This window comes from Suncus etruscus, chromosome 3 (assembly GCF_024139225.1).
Source record: "Suncus etruscus isolate mSunEtr1 chromosome 3, mSunEtr1.pri.cur, whole genome shotgun sequence".
Lineage (NCBI taxonomy): Eukaryota > Metazoa > Chordata > Mammalia > Eulipotyphla > Soricidae > Suncus > Suncus etruscus.
In genome coordinates, this window is record NC_064850.1 from 11,907,311 (window position 1) to 11,926,455 (window position 19,145).

The 19,145-nt window shown below is 45.1% G+C and overlaps 1 protein-coding gene across 1 annotated transcript; it reads right to left on the bottom strand.

Annotated features, from left to right (window-relative positions):
- Nucleotides 1–3,694: 3,694 nt before the first annotated feature.
- Nucleotides 3,695–18,895, bottom strand: RDH11 (retinol dehydrogenase 11). Its single transcript, XM_049770468.1, has 7 exons — nt 18,799–18,895; nt 15,074–15,192; nt 12,797–12,952; nt 11,788–11,892; nt 10,015–10,224; nt 5,559–5,748; nt 3,695–3,964 (listed from the first exon to the last, which is right to left on the bottom strand). Exons 1-7 carry the CDS (start codon nt 18,864–18,866, stop codon nt 3,862–3,864), a joined length of 951 nt encoding a protein of 316 aa, XP_049626425.1. The 5' UTR covers nt 18,867–18,895; the 3' UTR covers nt 3,695–3,861.
- Nucleotides 18,896–19,145: the final 250 nt, after the last annotated feature.

Sequence of the window (19,145 nt, forward strand, 5' to 3'; positions counted from 1 at the left end):
ATTAATCTACAAATGTGAGAAGACTGTGAGCTTGCAATTAATTTTATTTTGGGCCACACCCAATGGGGCTCAGGGCTTACTCCTGGCTCTGCACTCAGAGACACTACCAGCAGACTCAGGGCTGAATGTGGTGCTGGGGATCCAACCCAGGTGGTCCAAGGTAAGTGCCCTACCTGCTGTACTATCACTCCAGTCCTATGGCCCTGCAACTCTTTTCTTTACAAAACAACTTAATGACCAGTCCAAGAAAATCACTAATTCTTTTTTTTTTTGGGGGGGGTCACACCCGGCAGTGCTCAGGGGCTACTCCTGGCTCTAAGCTCAGAAATTGCTCCTGGCAGGCTCGGGGAACCATATGGGATGCCGGGATTCGAACCACCATTTTTCTGCATGAAAGGCAAACGCTCTACCTCCATGCTATCTCTCCAGCCCCGAAAATCACTAATTCTATTGAAAAACATACTACTTTTTTTGTTTTATTTTTTCTGGGAGGTCACATCCGGCAGGTTCTGGGGTTCCTCCTGGCTCTATGCTCAGAAATCACTCCTGGCAGGCTCGGGGGATATGGGATGCCAGGATTTGAATCACTGTCCTGCATGCAAGGCAAATGCCCTACCCCCATGCTATCTCTCCAGCCCATACTATTTACTTTTGATAAAAGTTGTTCAAATGTTAGGAACCGACAGGCAGGATGCCTATCTTGCACCTACAGATCAGGGTTGATCACCAGCATTCCATGTGGTTCCTAGTACAGTAAAAAGAGTGATCCCTGAGCACAAAGACAGAATTAATGCCTCAACATCACTGGATAGGACTAAGAAACAAAAAAGGATTCTTTAAATGTAGCTTTGAGCATATACACACTTTGTTATAAGATTATAGAAATGCAGGCCCAGAATGATGGCACAGTGGGTAGGGTGTTTACCTTGCACACAGAAGACCCAAGACTGACCCAGGTTCAATCCTCAGCATCCCATGATTATGCAAGCCTGCCAGGAGCAATTTCTGAGCGTGGAGTCAGGAATGATCCCTGAGCACCACTGGGTGTGGCCCCAAAACAACACAGAAAGATTATAGAAATGCACTGAAAGACTGACTTGTTACCACTCAGATAATATCAATTCTTAATACTTTTTTAAATGAAGAATTGCAGGGACCAGAGCGATAACACAGCAGTAGAGCATTTGCCTTACACGCAGCTGACCCAGACAGAACAGACTTGGGTTCAATCCCTGGCATCCCATATGGTCCCCTGAGCCAGGAGCAATTTTTGAGTTGAGAGCCAGGAGTAACCCCTGAGCATCACTGGGTGCCCCACTCCAAAAAAAATTACAAAGAGTTCCAATTGTTTCGTTTGCCTTTGCTTGGGATATTAGTTTCCCTGCCATATTGTTTGGACACTTATTTTTTCTAGGGCTAGATATTTTTATGTCTTTTTATTATTATTCCTTTTGGCAGCAGTCAGGTTACTCCTGTCTCTGCTCTCAGAAATCACTCCTGGCAGGCAGGGGACCATGAGATTCGGGGATCGAAACTAGGTTTGTCCCAGGTCAGCTCTGTGCAAGGCAAATGTCCTACCACTGTGCTATCACTAGGGCCCTTTTTCATTATTATTGTTATTATTATTATTAGCCCCTTCATTGCACTGTCTCCTAAAATGCCCTTTTCCTACCCAGGAGCTGCTTGGTGGGCAGTAATCAGTAATATGGAGTCTGCTTCCCTTTCATGCTCTACCCATTATCTCAGATTAGAAGACACTGGTTGGTCCATCTATCGGGAGAACAAGAGGGGCTATTCCCAATTTATTGTTCAGGGAACCATATTGTGCAAGGATAAAGTTTGAGGCCCCAAGATGCAAAGCACGCACTCTAATCCTTTGAGCTATTCCCCTTTATGTTTGATCACTTATTTGTTTAGTGCCCTTCTTTTGTGCATGTTTTGAATTTTTCTGCATACATGTACAAGAATAAGTGCAGGGGCTGGAGCAATAGCACAGTGGGTAGGGCACTTGCCTTGCAAATGGCCGACCCAGGTTTTATCCTCAGTATCCCATATGGTCACCCAAGCCTGCCAGGAGCGATATCTGAGTGCAGAGCCAGGAGTAACCCCGGAACGCCACTGAGTGTGGCCCAGAAGCCAAACAAACAAACAAAAAAAAAAGTGCAAAACAGCAATAATCATCAAGTGATGATTTCTCTGGCTCAGAGAAACAAATGCACAAAACACATAGTATTTTGCACGCTGAGTCCCAAGTCCAATTTCCAACAGGAGTAGTCTCCAACACCTCTGAGTATTCTCCACACATATACAAAAAGGAAAAGAATATCTTCTGCATTGCACAGATATGCACAGTTACTCCTGGCTGTCTGCTCAGAAATAGCTCCTGGCAGGCACGGGGGACCCTATGGGACACCGGGATTCGAACCAACCACCTTAGGTCCTGGATCGACTACTTGCAAGGCTAGCACCGCTGTGCTATCTCTCCGGGCCCCAAACCATACTTCTTGCATGAAAAGCCTACATATTAGACCACTGAGCCATCTTCCCATCCCAAGGATCTTCTTTAGCTTATTATACCTCTAATAACTCATATATCCCAAAATCCAGATTCAGTTCAGAGTTCCCCCCCAAATATCTGGGAAACCCAGATATTTGGATCGTGTTCTTTAGAGGTGAGGGCTGGGCCAAAGAGATACCTTAGCAGTAGGCATTTGACTTACATGCGGTCAACTCTGGACAGAACCAGGTTCGATCCCCAGCATCCCATATAGACCCCTAATCACTGCCAAGAGTGATTTTTTTTTTGGGGGGGGTCACACCCGGCAGCACTCAGGGGTTACTCCTGGCTCTACACTCAGAAATCACTCCTGGCAGGCTCGGAGGACCATATCAGATGCCAGGATTCGAACCACCGTCCTTCTGTATCTAAGGCAAACATCCTACCACTGTGCTATCTCTCTGGTCCCCAGGAGTGACTTTTGAGTGCAGAGCCAGAAGTGATCCCTGAGTGCCACCGGGTGTGGCCCTAAAACAAAAAAGCAAACAAGCAGACAAACCACTCTGACTTCTGAAGTTCACCTCAGGTTCTAGTGTAGTCCTCTTTAAGGGATTTTGGTTGGCTGAGTAGAACTGAATGAATAGCTAAAAACTAGTTACTATAATCAATCCTGCCATAGCTTAGATTCTCAAAGTTAATCAGTTCAAAAAAGAGTTGGCATGTTGTATGAGGGTCTTATTATTTTGTTTTGTTTGGGGGGGCACAGCTGCTAGGGCTACTTTTTAAACTTTGCTCAAACACTGCTACTGGTAGTGCTCAGAGGACCAGGTGGTGATAAGGACCAAACCATACTTCTTTTTTTTTTTTTTTTTTTTTTTTTTTTGGTTTTTGGGCCACACCCGGCGTTGCTCAGGGGTTACTCCTGGCTGTCTGCTCAGAAATAGCTCCTGGCAGGCACGGGGGACCCTATGGGACACCGGGATTCGAACCAACCACCTTAGGTCCTGGATCGACTACTTGCAAGGCTAGCACCGCTGTGCTATCTCTCCGGGCCCAAAACCATACTTCTTGCATGAAAAGCCTACATATTAGACCACTGAGCCATCTTCCCATCCCAAGGATCTTCTTTAGCTTATTATACCTCTAATAACTCTGGCAGTAAGAAAATCAAAGTAAATGTAAACAAATGCAAGGCAGTTAGATAAATCTGGCAGTATGCCAAGCTTTTATCGTACATCAGACAGACAAGGACATAAGGTCTCGTTCTCTCCCTGTGCTCAAGAGTTTAGCAGCCCTGAAAGAGAAGCGCATCGCCAAGGAGGAATCTTCTATAGGTTTTTCTTGGGTTCAAATGCCACCATCTGTCAATGTATAGGGATGCCCAGCAGGTCACAGCTGGTGTCCCAGAGTCGCCTTGCAACTGTCTCATTACGGCCCTGGGGAGAGATCCAGGCCACTTGGCAATCACTGGAAGGGAAAAGATAGAGGTGTTGAGTACAGGGTTTTAAAAAATGGAGACTTTACTACCTGGGATTTGCCACCATTGCTCTCATCCCAACCACCCCATTCCCTAAGAATGACATGATGCGGGGCCGGCAAGGTGGCGCTAGAGGTAAGGTGTCTGCCTTGCAAGCGCTAGCCTAGGAAGGACAACGATTGGATCCCCCAAGCCAGGGGCAATTTCTGAGTACTTAGCCAGGAATAACCCCTGAGCATCAAATGGGTGTGGCCCCAAAAAAAAAGAATGACATGTTGCTAGACCAGCATTTTTCAACTGGGGGTCCATAAGGCCCGTATGGTCCCTCAGGATAATTCAAAGGGTACACAGATGAAAATAGCATAAGTGGAGACCACGCACAAGAGTATGGAGCCAACTGGTAGGATAATCAGGCAATGGGAAGAAAGCAAAATGAGAAGGGGCCGCAGTTCATAAAAGATCGAGAAACGAGGTTCCCAACCCAAGATGCTGTTTCTATTTTCCTCTTAATTATTTTGGTTTAGAGGCAGCATCCAGCAGTCCTAGAGGGAGCTACTCGCAGGGTGCTTCTCTTCTTGGCAGTTTTCTGGGAACCAGATTAACAAGAATCCAACTGAGGCCTCCTGCATACAAAGCAGGCACATAGTCTTTTGCATCATCTCTCTGACCCTAGACTTTAGCTTTTGGTCACAATCCCCTAAGAGGTCTTGCAACTTAATGTGGGGATTGTAAACAATTAAAAAAAAATATTTTTAAGGGCAAGAGAGATAGCATGGAGGTAGGGCATTTGCCTTGCATGCAGAAGGTTGGTGGTTAGAATCTCGGCATCCCACAGGATCCCCCAAACCTGCCAGGAGCAATTTCTGAGCATGGATCCAGGAGTGACCCCTGAGCGCTGCCAGGTGTGAACCAAAAACCAAAGAAAAAAATTTTTTGTTTTAAGATAAGTCTGTGATGTATTAGTAAAAAAAAAAAATTTTTTTTTTTGGTTTTTGGGTCACACCTGGCAGTGCTCAGGGGTTACTCCTGGCTCCACACTCAGAAATCACTCCTGACAGGCGGGGGACCATATGGGATGCCGGGATTCAAACCAATGACCTTCTGCATGAAAGGCAAACACCTTACCTCCATGCTAGCTCTCCGGCCCCACTAGTAAATATTTGATTTAAACAATTATATTATGGAGCCGGAGAGTGGCACAGACAGTAGGGCATTTGCCTTGCATGAACTAAGCAGGAGTGATTTCTGAGAGCATAGCCAGGAGTAACCCCTGAGCATCACCGGATGTAACTCCAAAAGCTAAAAAAGAAAAGATCATATTATATCAGACAATTCAGATTAGTTCCTCTAAGTCACAAAGGCTCATCTTCAAAACCAGATACTTTAGGGGCCAGAGTGGTGGCACAGCGGTAGAACGTTTGGTTTGCACGCAGCTGACCTAGGACGAAACGCAGTTTGATCCCTGACATCCCATATGGTCCCCCAAACCAGCAGCAATTTCTGTGCGCAGAGCCAGGAGTAACCTCTGAGCGTCACCGGGTGTGGCCCCCAAACAAAACAAACAAACCCCAGATAATTTAATACCTGAAGTATTTCCCATTTAGACTCTCAAGACCTTCTGTTAAGGCACAGTGCAGGGTGGTCTGGGCCCCTTGCTGAGGCGTCTTGACAAAATAGGAGAAAAGCTTCCACATCAATCTCATGATTACCGAGTGCCGAATCAATTCGGTGTTAACTGTGCCAGGATGTACACAGTACGTAGTAACGCCGGAGCCTGTCAAAAAGAGAAGGAAAGGCAGAAACTTGATGGTGTTGAAAGGCCAAAGAGCAGAGGATTTTGACCTCCCTCTCTCACTAAGGCTTGGAGGTTAATAGGAGGGAGTAGCAGAGCCTCCCAGCAGCACTCCGTACTGTGGGCCACCCCCTTTTCAAAGCTGCCTTTCACTGGCTTCCATGACTTCCCTCCCACACTCCCTCTGGTTTTCCCAAATTTCATGGCTGTTTGGAGTTCCTAGAATCAGTTCACCCTATTAAAAAAATTTATTATTTATTTTGTTTGGGTTTGGGGCCACAGCTGACTGTGCTCAAAGGTTACTTCTGGCTCTGTGCTTAGAAATTGCTCCTGGCAGGCTCAGGGGACCATGTGGGATGCCAGGAATTGAATTCGGTCTGTCCTGGGTCAGCTGCAAACAAGGCAAATGCCCTACTGCTGTGCTATCACTCCAGCCCCAAGCTCATCCTATTCTAACCAAAGATTCTTGTCTGTTTGGGGGCCATACCTAGTTGTCAGGTTCTGCTCCTTCTAGGCTCATAAGTGCTGGGGATTCAAACCTGAGTCAGCAAGACAGGCATTTTTACTCCTATCTCTCTGGTCCATTCTATTCTAACCAAACTTTACTGTTGTTTTTTTCAATTGTTTGTTTTGTTTTGGGGAAACACCCGGCAGTGCTCAGGGCTTATTCCTAGCTTTGTGCTCAGGAATCTTTTGTGGTGGTGATGGAGGACCATATGCAGTGCCGGGATCCAAACTGGAGTAAGCAGCATTCAAGGCAAACACGGTAACCCCTGTACTGTCTCTCTGGTCCTAAATTTCTAAAATTCTTTTTGTTTTTGTTTTGGAGCCTCACCCAGTGGTGCTCAGGGGTTACACCTAGCTCTGCACTCAAGAATAACTCCTGGAGAGCTCAGGAGACCAGATAGGATGACAAGGATCGAACCTGGATAGGCCACCTGCAAAGCAAACACCTTTCTTACTGTATTCTGGCCCTTGAGGATATCTTTTATTTTATTTTTGGTTTTGCGGCCAAACCCGGCAGTGCTCAGGGATTACTCCTGGTCCTGCATTCAGGAATCACTCTAAGTAAACTTTGGGGAACTATATGGGATGCCAGGGATTAAACCTGAGTTGTCTGTATGCAAGATAAGTGCCCTACCCACTATACTATCTCTCCAGCTTCCTCCTAATACTACAAGTCTACCTCTGGCCCCTAAGGATTGTCCTCAACCTATCACTCCAATTTTAGCTCAGACCTTTATTCCTCCATTTTTTTTTGTTTTTGTTTTTGTTTTTGTTTTGGGGCCACACCCATTTGACGCTCAGGGGTTACTCCTGGCTATGTGCTCAGAAATCGCCCCTGGCTTGGGGGGACCATATGGGACGCCGGGGGATCGAACGGAGGTCCTTCCTTGGCTAGCGCTTGCAAGGCAGACACCTTACCTCCAACGCCACCTACCCGGCCCCTATTCCTCCTTTTTTTTTTTTTTTTTTTTTTGGTTTTTGGGTCACACCTGGCAGTGCTCAGGGGTTATTCCTGGCTCCAGGCTCAGAAATTGCTCCTGGCAGGCACAGGGGACCATATGGGGCGCCGGGATTCGAACCGATGACCTCCTGCATGAAAGGCAAACGCCTTACCTCCATGCTATCTCTCCGGCCCCTATTCCTCCTTTTTTTAAGAGTCTAACAAGAATGGCCATCTCAGTTTTTCAGACCATTCTGTCAACCTCTATGAGGCTTCATTTTCTTTTGGTTTTTGGGCCACACCCGGCGATGCTCAGGGGTTCCTCCTCGCTGTCTGCTCAGAAATAGCTCCTGGCAGGCACGGGGGACCATATGGGACACCGGAATTTGAACCAACCACCTTTGGTCCTGGATCGGCTGCTTGCAAAGCAAACGCCGCTGTGCTATCTCTCCAGGCCCAAGAGGCTTCATTCTCATCACACCTGAACCCATTTAATTCCAATCATCTTGATACCAAAACTCAGCTTGCAACTCACTTGCTGCGAGAAGTCTTCCCTGTGTCCTCAGGCAAACAATATCCCTCAATTATTAAAGCTCCTTAAACTTCCTCTAGGTAACATTTATCACAATTATAATTAAGAGGAAAAAAATAAAGAAAAACCATCTAGATTCTGTTAAGGAAATGGATAAAATAAGCAAACTATCCAATGAAATATGCATTCAGTAACAACAGGTAAGTCTCTGCACTGAAGGCTCTCTCCAAGAACAATGATTGCTTTCTTTCCTTTTTTTTATTTTTAGGAGGGGACCCAGAGGCCATTCCCAGCAATACACACCCCAACCCTGCAGCCCTAATGGTTCAGTGCCTAGTGATTTGGTGCTACCAAGGCCAGCAGTATTCAGGGGCCACCAGATACACACTAGGCATGTCTGGGTAGCCATGTGGTTCCATATATCAAACTAACAGCCTAGCACATGCAAGGCAAATGCTCCATCCCTTTGAGCTATCACGCCAGCCCTGAAGGAAAAAAAGGTAGGAGGAACAAAGAGACTTAGTGATGAAGGGAGTTTTTCATATTTAACTCTATTTTTATATTTTGTGAACTTTTTTTTTTTTGTTTTTGGGCCACACCCGGCAATGCTCAGGGGTTACTTCTGGCTGTCTGCTCAGAAATAGCTCCTGGCAGGCACTGCGGACCATATGGGACACTGGGATTTGAACCAACCACCTTTGGTGCTGGATCGGCTGCTTGCAAGGCAAACGCCACTGTGCTATCTCTCCGGGCCCATATTTTGTGAACTTTTACAGTGAGCAGTATTCATGTCCTACTAAACTAACTTCACATATGATAGTTGTATAAGTACTTGCTAAATTGTGTCTTTCCACCATAGGCTATGAACCAAATGGAGGAAGAAACTGTAGCTATCTTGTCACCCCCTTCATCTCACGCATAGCATAATAAGGTATAGAATACACGGCAGTTGAACGAATGCCTTTTCTGTCATGTTCGAATTGCTTTCATTACACCAGATGTAATGAAACCTAACCTTTTTCTCATACTTCTTCCTTAGTTTTCTCTGCTGTTATCTGTTCCTTAAAGCCAGGCCCAGTGTTTCACTTCCAGGTAATCCTCACTACCTGCCCAAACCTTTGCCCAGTTGTTACCATTCACCTGAATCATGCTGTGAACCCAGACAAGGCATCTGATCTGAGCTGACCATTGGCTTCCTTTTTCTCCATTTCACAGCTGTCCACATGGTTTGATGAATCTTTTCCAACAATGCAGGCTGTTGAATTCTGACTGCCTTAACTCCTAACCAACTACAGATGTCCACCCTAGATTTCCTTTGTATTTATTGGAAATTCAGGGTAGATAGTGCTACAGACCTCTCTGACTGAGTTCTACTCTCTCTCTCTTTTTCTTTTTTTTTTTTTTTTTTTTTTGGAGTTCTACTCTCAGCAGTCATATATTTCCATCTTGTTAGACTTGACTATTAAGGATATTTTCCTCCAGTTTTCCTATAATCGTTTTATCCTAATAGTATTGCATGCCAGGTCAGTTTCCTCCCATACCTCTGAATTAAAAAAAGAAAAAGAAAAACAAAAAACTTAACTTGTTTATGAGGTCTAAATTAGAGACGACAACAACCTGTGTAGTCATCCCATTTTACAGAAGTAACTTGAAAAGGAACTTGCTTCAGGGCCCCAAAGCAAGAAGTAATGGGTAAAGCTAAATCTTCAAACTCAGAGTCAGAAATTTGTCTGTCTCCTGCCAGCCACCCCACCTGAAATTGCAGGACTGCTTACCAGGACCATATCGAGTTATAGTTGTAAAAGCAAGTCTTATTCAGGGGATAGACTCTGGGAAACTGTTTCTATTGCTGTGGCTCTTAGCTATATTCTTTTTTTTTTTGTTTTGGTTTTTGGGTCACATCCGGCCATGCTCAGGGGTTACTCCTGGCTCCACGCTCAGAAACTGCTCCTGGCAGGCTCAGGGGACCATATGGGATGCTAGGATTCGAACCACCATCCTTCTGCATGCAAGGCAAATGCCTTACCTCTGTGCTATCTCTCTGGCCCCTTAGCTATATTCTTGTTTCTGTTTTTGTTTTAGCTTTTGGGCCACACCCAGCGGCACTCGGAGATTACTCTGGCTCTGCGCTCAGAAATCACTCCTGGAAGGCTCAAGGGACCATGTGGCAAATGCCCAAACCACTGTGCTATACACCTCCGGCCCCCAGCTGTTAGCTCTTTTCTAGGATGACTTGTGTCATGAAACCATGCTGGTTTCTTTGGCATACCTTTCAGCCTCCTGGCCAGTTCCTGAGTGAAGAGAATATTGGCCAACTTGCTGTGACAGTAGGCCAGGCCTGCACTGTAGAACTTCTCACTCTGCAGATTGTGGAACTGGATCCTTCCTAGGTGATGTGCCAGGGAAGATACAGTCACTATCCTTGATGGAGCTGACTCCTTCAGCTTGTCTAGCAACAGATGGGTCAGCAGGAAGTGACCTGTGAAAGAAACTAGAATTAATTTAGTTCAGAGCCAGTATGGGACTGAGGGGAATTGGAGTGAGGAGGGCTCAGGTACGGGAGGCAAAAAATTTTCCTGCCTCAATTTATTATTAGCAACTATGACACAAGTTTGTTAGGGTTGAGGCAACTAAGATATAAGATATTATTCTGTGAAGATTATTATGGAGTATGTGACCCTAAATATGACCTTCCAGTTCATTCCAGCTTTATTTTATAGTTTTTTGTTTGTTTGGGGGCCACACCTTGCAGTGCTCAGGGGTTACTCTTGGCTCTGTGCTCAGAAATCTCTCCTGATGGAACCGGGAAGGTGGCGCTAGAGGTAAGGTGTCTGCCTTGCAAGTGCTAGCGTAGGACAGAGCGCGGTTCTATCCCCCGGCATCCCATATGGTCCCCCCAAGTCAGGAGCGATTTCTGAGCGCATAGCCAGGAGTAACCCCTGAGCATCAAACGGGTGTGACCCCCCAAAAAAAAACAAACAAAAGAAATCTCTCCTGGGCCCAGAGAGATAGCACAGCAGTGTTTGCCTTGCAAGCAGCCGATCCAGGACCAAAGGTGGTTGGTTCGAATCCCGGTGTCCCATATGGTCCCCCGTGCCTGCCAGGAGCTATTTCTGAGCAGACAGCCAGGAGTAACCCCTGAGCACCGCCGGATGTGACCCAAAAAAACAAAAAAAAAAAAAAAAAGAAAAGAAATCTCTCCTGATAGGCTCAGGGGATTAACCATATAAAATGCCAGGGATCAAACCCGGATCAGTGGGTCAGCGCATGCAAGGCAAATGTACTATTCACTATGCTATTGCTCCAGTCCCTCATTCCAGCTTCCACATCATTCTTTGTTTTGTTTTTTGTTTTTGTTTTTGGGTTACACCCGGCAGCATTCAGGGGTTACTCCTGGCTCTACGCTCAGAAATCGCTCCTAGCAGGCTCAGGGGACCATATGGGATGCTGGGATTCGAACCAATGACCTTCTGCATGAAAGGCAAACACCCTATCTTCATGCTATATCTCCAGCTCCTTCCACATCACTCTTTAAAACAGTTGGCCTCAATCTGATGCTTCCACAATATCACTACAAAGAAGACAATATAGCCCCTCAAAAGTCCATTCAAAAATGCCTCCAGGTAAACTGAAACTGAGTCAGGCTCTAAAGTAGGTAAATCTCTCATGACCCTCAAGTTTAACCCTCAGTTTTTCAGGATCAACCATATTATTTATTATTCACTATGGTCTTTCATTGTCCGGAGCTCTATTCCTACTGCAAAGAAGGCTCAATCTGACCATTACATTTTCCAAGGCAGCTTTTCTTCTTCATTTTATGTTTGTTTGTTTGTTTGTTTTCCAGCTACATCCGGTGATGCTCAGGGGTTACTCCTGGCTATGCACTCAGAAATTGCTCCTGGCTTGGGGGGACTATATAGGACACTAGGGATAGAACTGCAGTCTGTCCTAGGCTATCGGGCAAGGCAGACAGACGACTCCCTGTGCCAACGCTCCGGTCCCAGCTTTTCTTCTTTAGCTTTGTGATGAGCAGGTTTCTTACCCAAGTGGTTGACTCCCATGTGCATTTCAAAGCCATCTGCTGTCTTGGAATATGGACACATCATCACTCCTGCATTGTTGATCAGGATGTGGAGTTGATTTTCCTCTGCAGGGAAGAAGAGATGGAGTGTGAAAGTAGCTAGTCGTAGCTCTAAAATCTAAGACCTCTGCTGTACACCCTGACTTTGCAAATGGGGAGCAAGATTTCAATCTAACTTCCATTTTCTCTTTAGCCACCTTTTGTATTTTTTTTTATTAAAAGATTTTAGCCGATTGCTTTTACTAAAGGTCAGTATTCAATCTTACACTACCAGATGACCTTATGTTCTTTCCAATTTAGAAGCCAGTGACTTACTGCTTCCGAAAAGTCTACTTCTCCCTATAGAAAGACTTCCCAAAATGAATAGGAAGAATTATGCACCCCTATCAACCCCTATAAGCACCCTTGTCAATCCAAATGATATGGGTTCTAATTTCTTTGCTGGACCTACCAACATTTTCCTCATGGTTCATTTTCTCAGGATGATTGTTTCTAATAGGTTCATATCAATAGAAATTATTTTCCTAGATCCCAAGTTATAAGAGATAATAATAGTACTTAGAAGTTTTCTTTTAATGTGATATTGCAGGATTTTACGTTTATTTTTTAGCACAAGATTCTTGGCACCATTTAGTGGTGTAACATAACCTGGTGTTCCCATTTCTTGCTAAGCAATATCCAAACATGTTCAAGATGATAAGTTTCTTTGTTATGTCCTTGAGCTAGTAGCTAGGTTATCCTAAATCACTAATATTAGGGAGCAGAGTCTTTTGTGAATCTCAACCTTTTATAGATTAAGATTACGGTTTTTTAGACCTCAAGGACCTGAGACCCCATATATCCCTGAATAGCTGTTTGGACTTCATATCCTAAAGCCATATTTAATTCTGATACTCCTGTTAGATAAGATTTATAGTACTGTCAGTAAGTTAATCATAAGACCCACAAAACTGTCCAATTCAACACTTACCTGCTAAGAAGTTTTTAGCAAAGTCTCGAATAGATTTAGTATCAGCCAAGTCCAGTTTCCGCACCAAGACCATCTGGTTCCCTGTCACAGTCTGAATTTCTTTGGCCACCAATTCCCCCTTTTGTACATCTCGACAAGCTAAATATACACGCGCTCCTGTCAACCAACATATGAGACAACTGTCAGCTCTATTTTACTGAGAATATTAGAGACCCAATACTGATGATGAATGTTATTTTCTACTGTTATTTTTTAAATTTATTTAAAGAAAATGTATCATATAGTTGACATAACTGATCATAATACATTTGTTTCAGGATGACAGAAAGTGAAGTTATTAAGAAATAGAAAGAAAATAGAGAATTTAAAAAAATGGAAAAAAGGGACCAGAGAGATAGCATGGAGGTAAGGTGTTTGTTTGCCTTACATGCAGAAGGTCAGTGGTTCAAATCCTGGCATCCCATATGGTCCCCCGAGCCTGCCAGGAGTAACCCCTGAGTACTTCCAGGTGTGACCCAAAAATAAAAAAAAAAAAAAAAAGGAAAAAGAAGGGGAGAGAGTTCATTAGCAGTTATATTTGTGAAAATTATTGTATCACTAATAAAGTCGTTAATACAATAGCTGAAGGTTTAGTATGCTTCCTTTGTTTTCTTTAGAGATGGGAGATACACTAAAAAAAAAAAAAGATGTGTGTGGCAGTTGTCATTTGTGTAGGCCCAGCAAAATATGGAAGAGATTGGAAAGAAAGACCTTTGGCCTAAAAAACAGAGAGATCTTACCCCCGAAGTATTTTGGCATAAGACCAACTCAAGGCTCCAGGCATACTAGGTTATTTTCTACTGTTTGGTTTTATTTTGGGGCCATACCATTGGTGCTCAAAGGATCATTCCTAATAGTATTCAGGAGACCATATGCAATACCAGGATTAAATCCAGGTTGGCTGGATCAGATTTGCTGTATTATTTCTCTGGCCCTTCTGGTTTTATCTTTATTAATTATTATCTTTTTTTTTTTTTTTTTTGGTTTTGGGACCATACCCAGGAGCACTCAGAGGTTACTCCTGGCTTTGCGCTCAGAAATCACTCCTGGCAGGCTCAGGAGACCATCTGGGATGCTCGAACTCAGGTCGGCTGCATACAAGGCAAACGCCCTCCCTGCAGTGTTATTGCACCAGTCTGTGGTTTTGTCTTTTTTTTGTTTGTTTGTTTTGTTTTTGGGCCACACCCTGTGATGCTCAGGGGTTACTCCTGGCTATGCGCTCAGAAGTTGCTCCTGGCTTCTTGGGGGACCATATGGGACGCCGGGGGATCGAACCGCAGTGCGTCCTAGGCTAGCGCAGGCAAGGCAGGCACCTTACCTCTAGCGCCACCTCCCAGCCCCAGGTTTTGTCTTTTTTTAAAGAGAATTTTTTTGGTTTGTTTTTTGGTCACACCTGGCAGAGCTCAGGGTTTACTCCTGGCTCTGTGCTCAGAAATCACTCCTGGCAGGCTCAGGGGCTCAGGGGACCATATGGGATGCCGGGATTCGAACCACCATCGGTCCTGAGTTGACCATTGCAAGGCAAACACCCTACTGTTGTGCTATCTCTCTGATCCCTAAAGAGAATTTTTATCCTTAATTAAAAATAGATTATACCTGTTTAATGTTGCTAAGTAAATTATAAAGAAAATAATCAATAATAGTCATGAAGTGTTCATTATTTGTAGAAAAAAATTTATGTTTTAATGCCTTAATTTTAGTATGTATAAAATAACTCCTTTTTTTGAAGCTTCTGGAAAAGCTTTCTTTTTTTTTGGTTTTTGGGTTACACTCAGCAGCACTCAGGGGTTACTTCTGGCTCTATGCTCAGAAATAGCTCCTAGCAAGTTTGGGGGACCATCTGGAATGCCGGGATTCGAACCACTGTCCTTCTGCATGCAAGGCAAACGCCCTACCTCTATGCTATCTCTCCGGCCCCAAAAGCTTTCTTTTTAATTTGTTAAAAAAAAATTTAAATAATATCTTTATTTAAGCACCATGATTACAAACATGTATGGAGTTGGGTTATAAAAATTAAAGCCAGGAAATTTTCAGGCCAGGAAATCAGTGGGACACTTGGAATATTCTTTACATGTATAATGCTGGTATCATACTTGAATGTGGCTTCATTAACACAATTTGCAGTGCGGGCATCAAGATATTAAATTCCCAAGATAGCAAAGAAATACTGAGTAACTTCATCATTACTAGGGGAGAAAATGACAGTAGCAAGAAGGAATGAGAAGCGAAGGAACTTACCTCTATGCGCCAGCTCTTTGGCTGTCTCCTTCCCAATGCCTGTATTGGCTCCAGTGATCACAACTACCTTCCCAGAGAGCTGGACAGTGGATGTACATACACCATTGGACAGCATTTTCCTGCAGATAGAGAGGCAAGCTAATCAGTCCTTCAATCTCCTTATCTCAGCTGCAGTTGTCCAGGTCTCCACATGTTCAGCCTTAGATTTTCTCTGGTTCCTTCCACAGCTATTTATTTAAGGAAGGTTGGAAGAAGGAAAAAAATGTAAGCGTTCTGCTTTTGCTCAAAGACTAACGGTGATTCTGCTATAAAGGTCAACTTAATGGATCAGCTGGATACCTGGTTTTGGCTTGAGCTCTCTGAGGAGCTCTTCCATACTTTTAGGAAATCACAGGGCTAATTCTATCTACGATCGGCACTTTCTGGCCTTATTAAATAATCCAACATAAAAAGTTAAAATGGGGCCGGGCGGTGGCGCAAGAGGTAAGGTGCCTGCCTTGCCTGCGCTAGCCTTGGACGGACCACGGTTCGATCCCCTGGTGTCCCATATGGTCCCCCAAGCCAGGAGCAACTTCTGAGCACATAGCCAGGAGTAACCCCTGAGCGTCAATGGGTGTGGCCCAAAAAAAAAAAAAAAAGTTAAAATGATGAAAGTTTGTTAATCTGAGAAAAAAATAAGTAGAAGCACATGCAAATAATAAAGGAAAGATGTAACTGAGTATGAAGGTGATGTGGGATTTAAAGTCTATCAATTATTAATTATTATTGTCTTTATTCCTGTTTTTGTTTTTCTTTGGGGCACACCCAGCGATGCTCAGGGTTACTCCTTGCTCTAAACTCAGAGTTCTCGGCAGTCCTTGGGGACCATATGAAATGCCAGGGAGCACAGCCAGGTAAGATGCATGCAAGGCAAGCCCTAATGCTGTGCTTCTGCTCTGGACTAGTCTTTATTCATAAGCACTTTATAATTCTGCTTTTCCAAGAATTAATACAAATAGGGATTAATAACTCTCATGTATTCTTTCTCCTATCTGCAAATATTGGGACTTGACCTAAAAGCTTGTTGACCAGGGACCAGAGACATAATACAAAAGGGTAAGGCACTTGTTTCGTATGCTGCTGTTTCCTAGCACAGCACATGTCCCATAGACACTGCCAAGAGTGACTCCTGAACACAGACCAGGAGTAACCTATGAGCACTGGCAGGTAAAAAGAATGTGTTGGGGTCAGAGTGGTAACACAGTGGTAGAGTGGTAACAGTGGTAGAATGTTTGCCTTGCACCCAGCTGACCCAGAATGGATTCATTCGATCCCCATTCGAACCCCATTTGGGCTCAATCCTCAGCATCCCATATGGTCCTTTGAGCCGGGAGCAATTTCTGAGCACAGAGCCAGGAATAACACCTGAGTGTCACTGTCACTGAGTATGGCTCAAAAACAAAACACAAAACACACACACACACACACACACACACAAAACCGAAACAAAAACAAAAGAAAACAAAATAATGTGTTGATCAAGAGATACACTATTTTATTTTGGTTTTGTTTTGCATACCTGGCTGTACTCAAAGCTGACTCCTGGCTCTGCACTCAGGGCCAGTCCTGATGATGCTCAAGAGGCCATATAGAGTGCTGGGGATTTAACTGGGTCAACTGCATGCAAGACAAAAGCATCTTGTCCCTTGTCTTAGTTCTTTAGCAGGAAACCTACTTCTTTTGTTTGTTTTTGGTTTGGGTCACACCCTGCATTGCCCAGGGGTTATTCCTGGCTCTGTGCTCAGAAATCGCTCCTGGCAGGCTTGGGGGACCATATGCGATGTTGGGTTTCGAACCACAGTCCTTCTGCACGCAAGGCAAATGCCCTACCTCCATGCTATCTCTCCAGTCCCCCTACTTCTTAATTCAAGCCCAGGCTCTAATTGCTAAAGTTACCTGATGGAGGCAAACATGAAGATGAGGAGTTACGTACTAACTTCCAGTGCTCACCAACCATTACATTTCTCCTCCAAGAATAAAGCCTCCCTGTTCAGTTTTCCTCAAATCTTCAGGGCTAGCTCCAAGTATAACAAATTATCCAGCCCTCTAATCAGTTCTTTCTTCTTTTTTTTTTTTTTTTTTTTTGTTTTTGGGCCACACCCTGTGATGCTCAGGGGTTACTCCTGGCTATGCGCTCAGAAGTTGCTCCTGGCTTCTTGGGGGACCATATGGGACGCCGGGGGATCGAACCGCGGTCCATCCTAGGCTAGCGCAGGCAAGGCAGGCACCTTACCTCCAGCGCCACCGCCCGGCCCCAGTTCTTTCTTCTTAATCAAGCAGGCAGAAGAGAAAATTAACTATGAACATCCAGAGTCAGCTTAGATATCACGACCAAGTTAGGAAGGTGGGGATGAGACTATGAGCTATTTCCATCTCATTTTTTCAACCCTCCCCTCTCTTTATCCCTCCTGTCGCCCCCATTGGGCACAAGGGTGAGGGAGGGAGAAAGGGCAGATGGGAAGAGAAAGATTCCTTATAAAATGAGCTTTATCATTGAGCCATACCCAACCCTCCCCACTAGGTTTCAACTTTCACTGAGATACTATGAGGCTAAGAGATCAATGCAGGGGTTTCATCAAAGATGGGCACACAGTTGGTGTCCCTGGAGAGGTGGGCTCTAAGTGTGCAGAGGAAAGGAAAAGCACAGCCTAAAAACGCTGGCTGAGAAAGAGGGATGGGGATGGAAAGAGGTGAACCTTGGCACTACTAGCAGGGTACCCAAGCCTGGGCTCAAATGCAATCCTGCAAGTTAGTGACCGCCCCCTTAAGTGACCGTGGGGGGGTGTGTCTCTGCATTCATTGGTCCACCGGCACTGGTGACTGGCTTGGAACCAATCATCACGCTGTCTGTTGGGCCGTGACCCAGCAATTTCCTGCTGCCCATAGGCTGAAGTGTCACCTGGTCCAGAGAGCACAACCCTCGCCCTCGGTGCCCACCTCCAGGCCTCTTGCACATGCTCAGGGCGTCTCAGTTCCAAGTCTGTCTATATACTCCACTCCCGGGAGATTGGCTGTGAAACACGTTTTCTACCTTGACACAGTTCCAGAGAAAGAGCAAATCTAACCTCAACCGAGAGCAAACAATGTTCTCTAATCAGTAGCAGTTTCAGAAGGCAAGAAGAGATTGCAGGCCCTTTTGCACTGCAGAGGGCTGGAGGCCAGACGCTAGCTGGGGCTGGTGGAAGATGTGAGAGATTGGTGGGGGAATCTGGAGGAATCAGTCCCATTTAATTTATTTAATTTTGTTGTATTTGGGCGTTACACCAGCGATGCTCTAGGTAGTACTCCTGGCTCCGCACCCAGAAATCATCTAGGATCCCATAAGGGAAGCCAGAGACAGAGCCAGCAAAGACAGAGCATAAGGCAAAAGGTCTACCCACCCATGTACCCCCTGTACTCGGACCCGACAAGCCTCATTCTAGGTTTTTGAGACTCCCCAATGTTTCCAAGGGAACAGGAGCATCAAAGCAGAATAACCCAGAGAGAGAGGGGTAGGTAGCCCCTTCCCACTGCCCTAGGAGTTCTCTAGGGTCTCTTTCTCCTGTTACCAGGCTGGAGGGCAAGGTGGACCAGTGCCCAACGAACTCCAGGCCTGGATTTTCCCCATCGTTTCCACTTGAAAGGAAGGAGCCTTCTTGGTGTGCCCTGGAGCCTTTTGACAAGGAAAACAGTCGATTTGCACAGACCTGATTTGGGGCACAACGATGTAGATGAAAAGGGGGGTCAGGAGAATCAGGAGCAGGGTTCCGATCATCTTGCCCGGCCTCCAAAGCAGCAGCGATCCAGCAGCAACACAGCAAGCAGCACCCCACTACTGGTTCCCTGGGCAGGACACGCCCCACTTTTAGGTACAATAGCCCACGAGGCTTGCAAGGCCTTCTGGGAAATGTAGTCCAGTGCCGGGCGAGCTCCTACTACTATCCTATCCCTGAGAGCCAGGCCCCAAGCCAAGAGAGTTTGAACTAAGCCCTAGATGCAAACAATAGACTCGGCTATCTAGGGCATCTGGGATCCTCCAAGCAGCTTTTCCACA

Excerpts from the sequence above, each read along its gene's own strand:
- RDH11 (XM_049770468.1), bottom strand. The coding sequence starts at position 18,866 with ATGATCGGAACCCTGCTCCTGATTCTCCTGACCCCCCTTTTCATCTAC. Across the intron at positions 15,193-18,798 it reads ATCGTTGTGCCCCAAATCAG|GAAAATGCTGTCCAATGGTG; the intron begins GTCTGTGCAAAT and ends CTCTATCTGCAG. Across the intron at positions 5,749-10,014 it reads ACTGGCCAGGAGGCTGAAAG|GCTCCGGCGTTACTACGTAC; the intron begins GTATGCCAAAGA and ends TCTTTTTGACAG.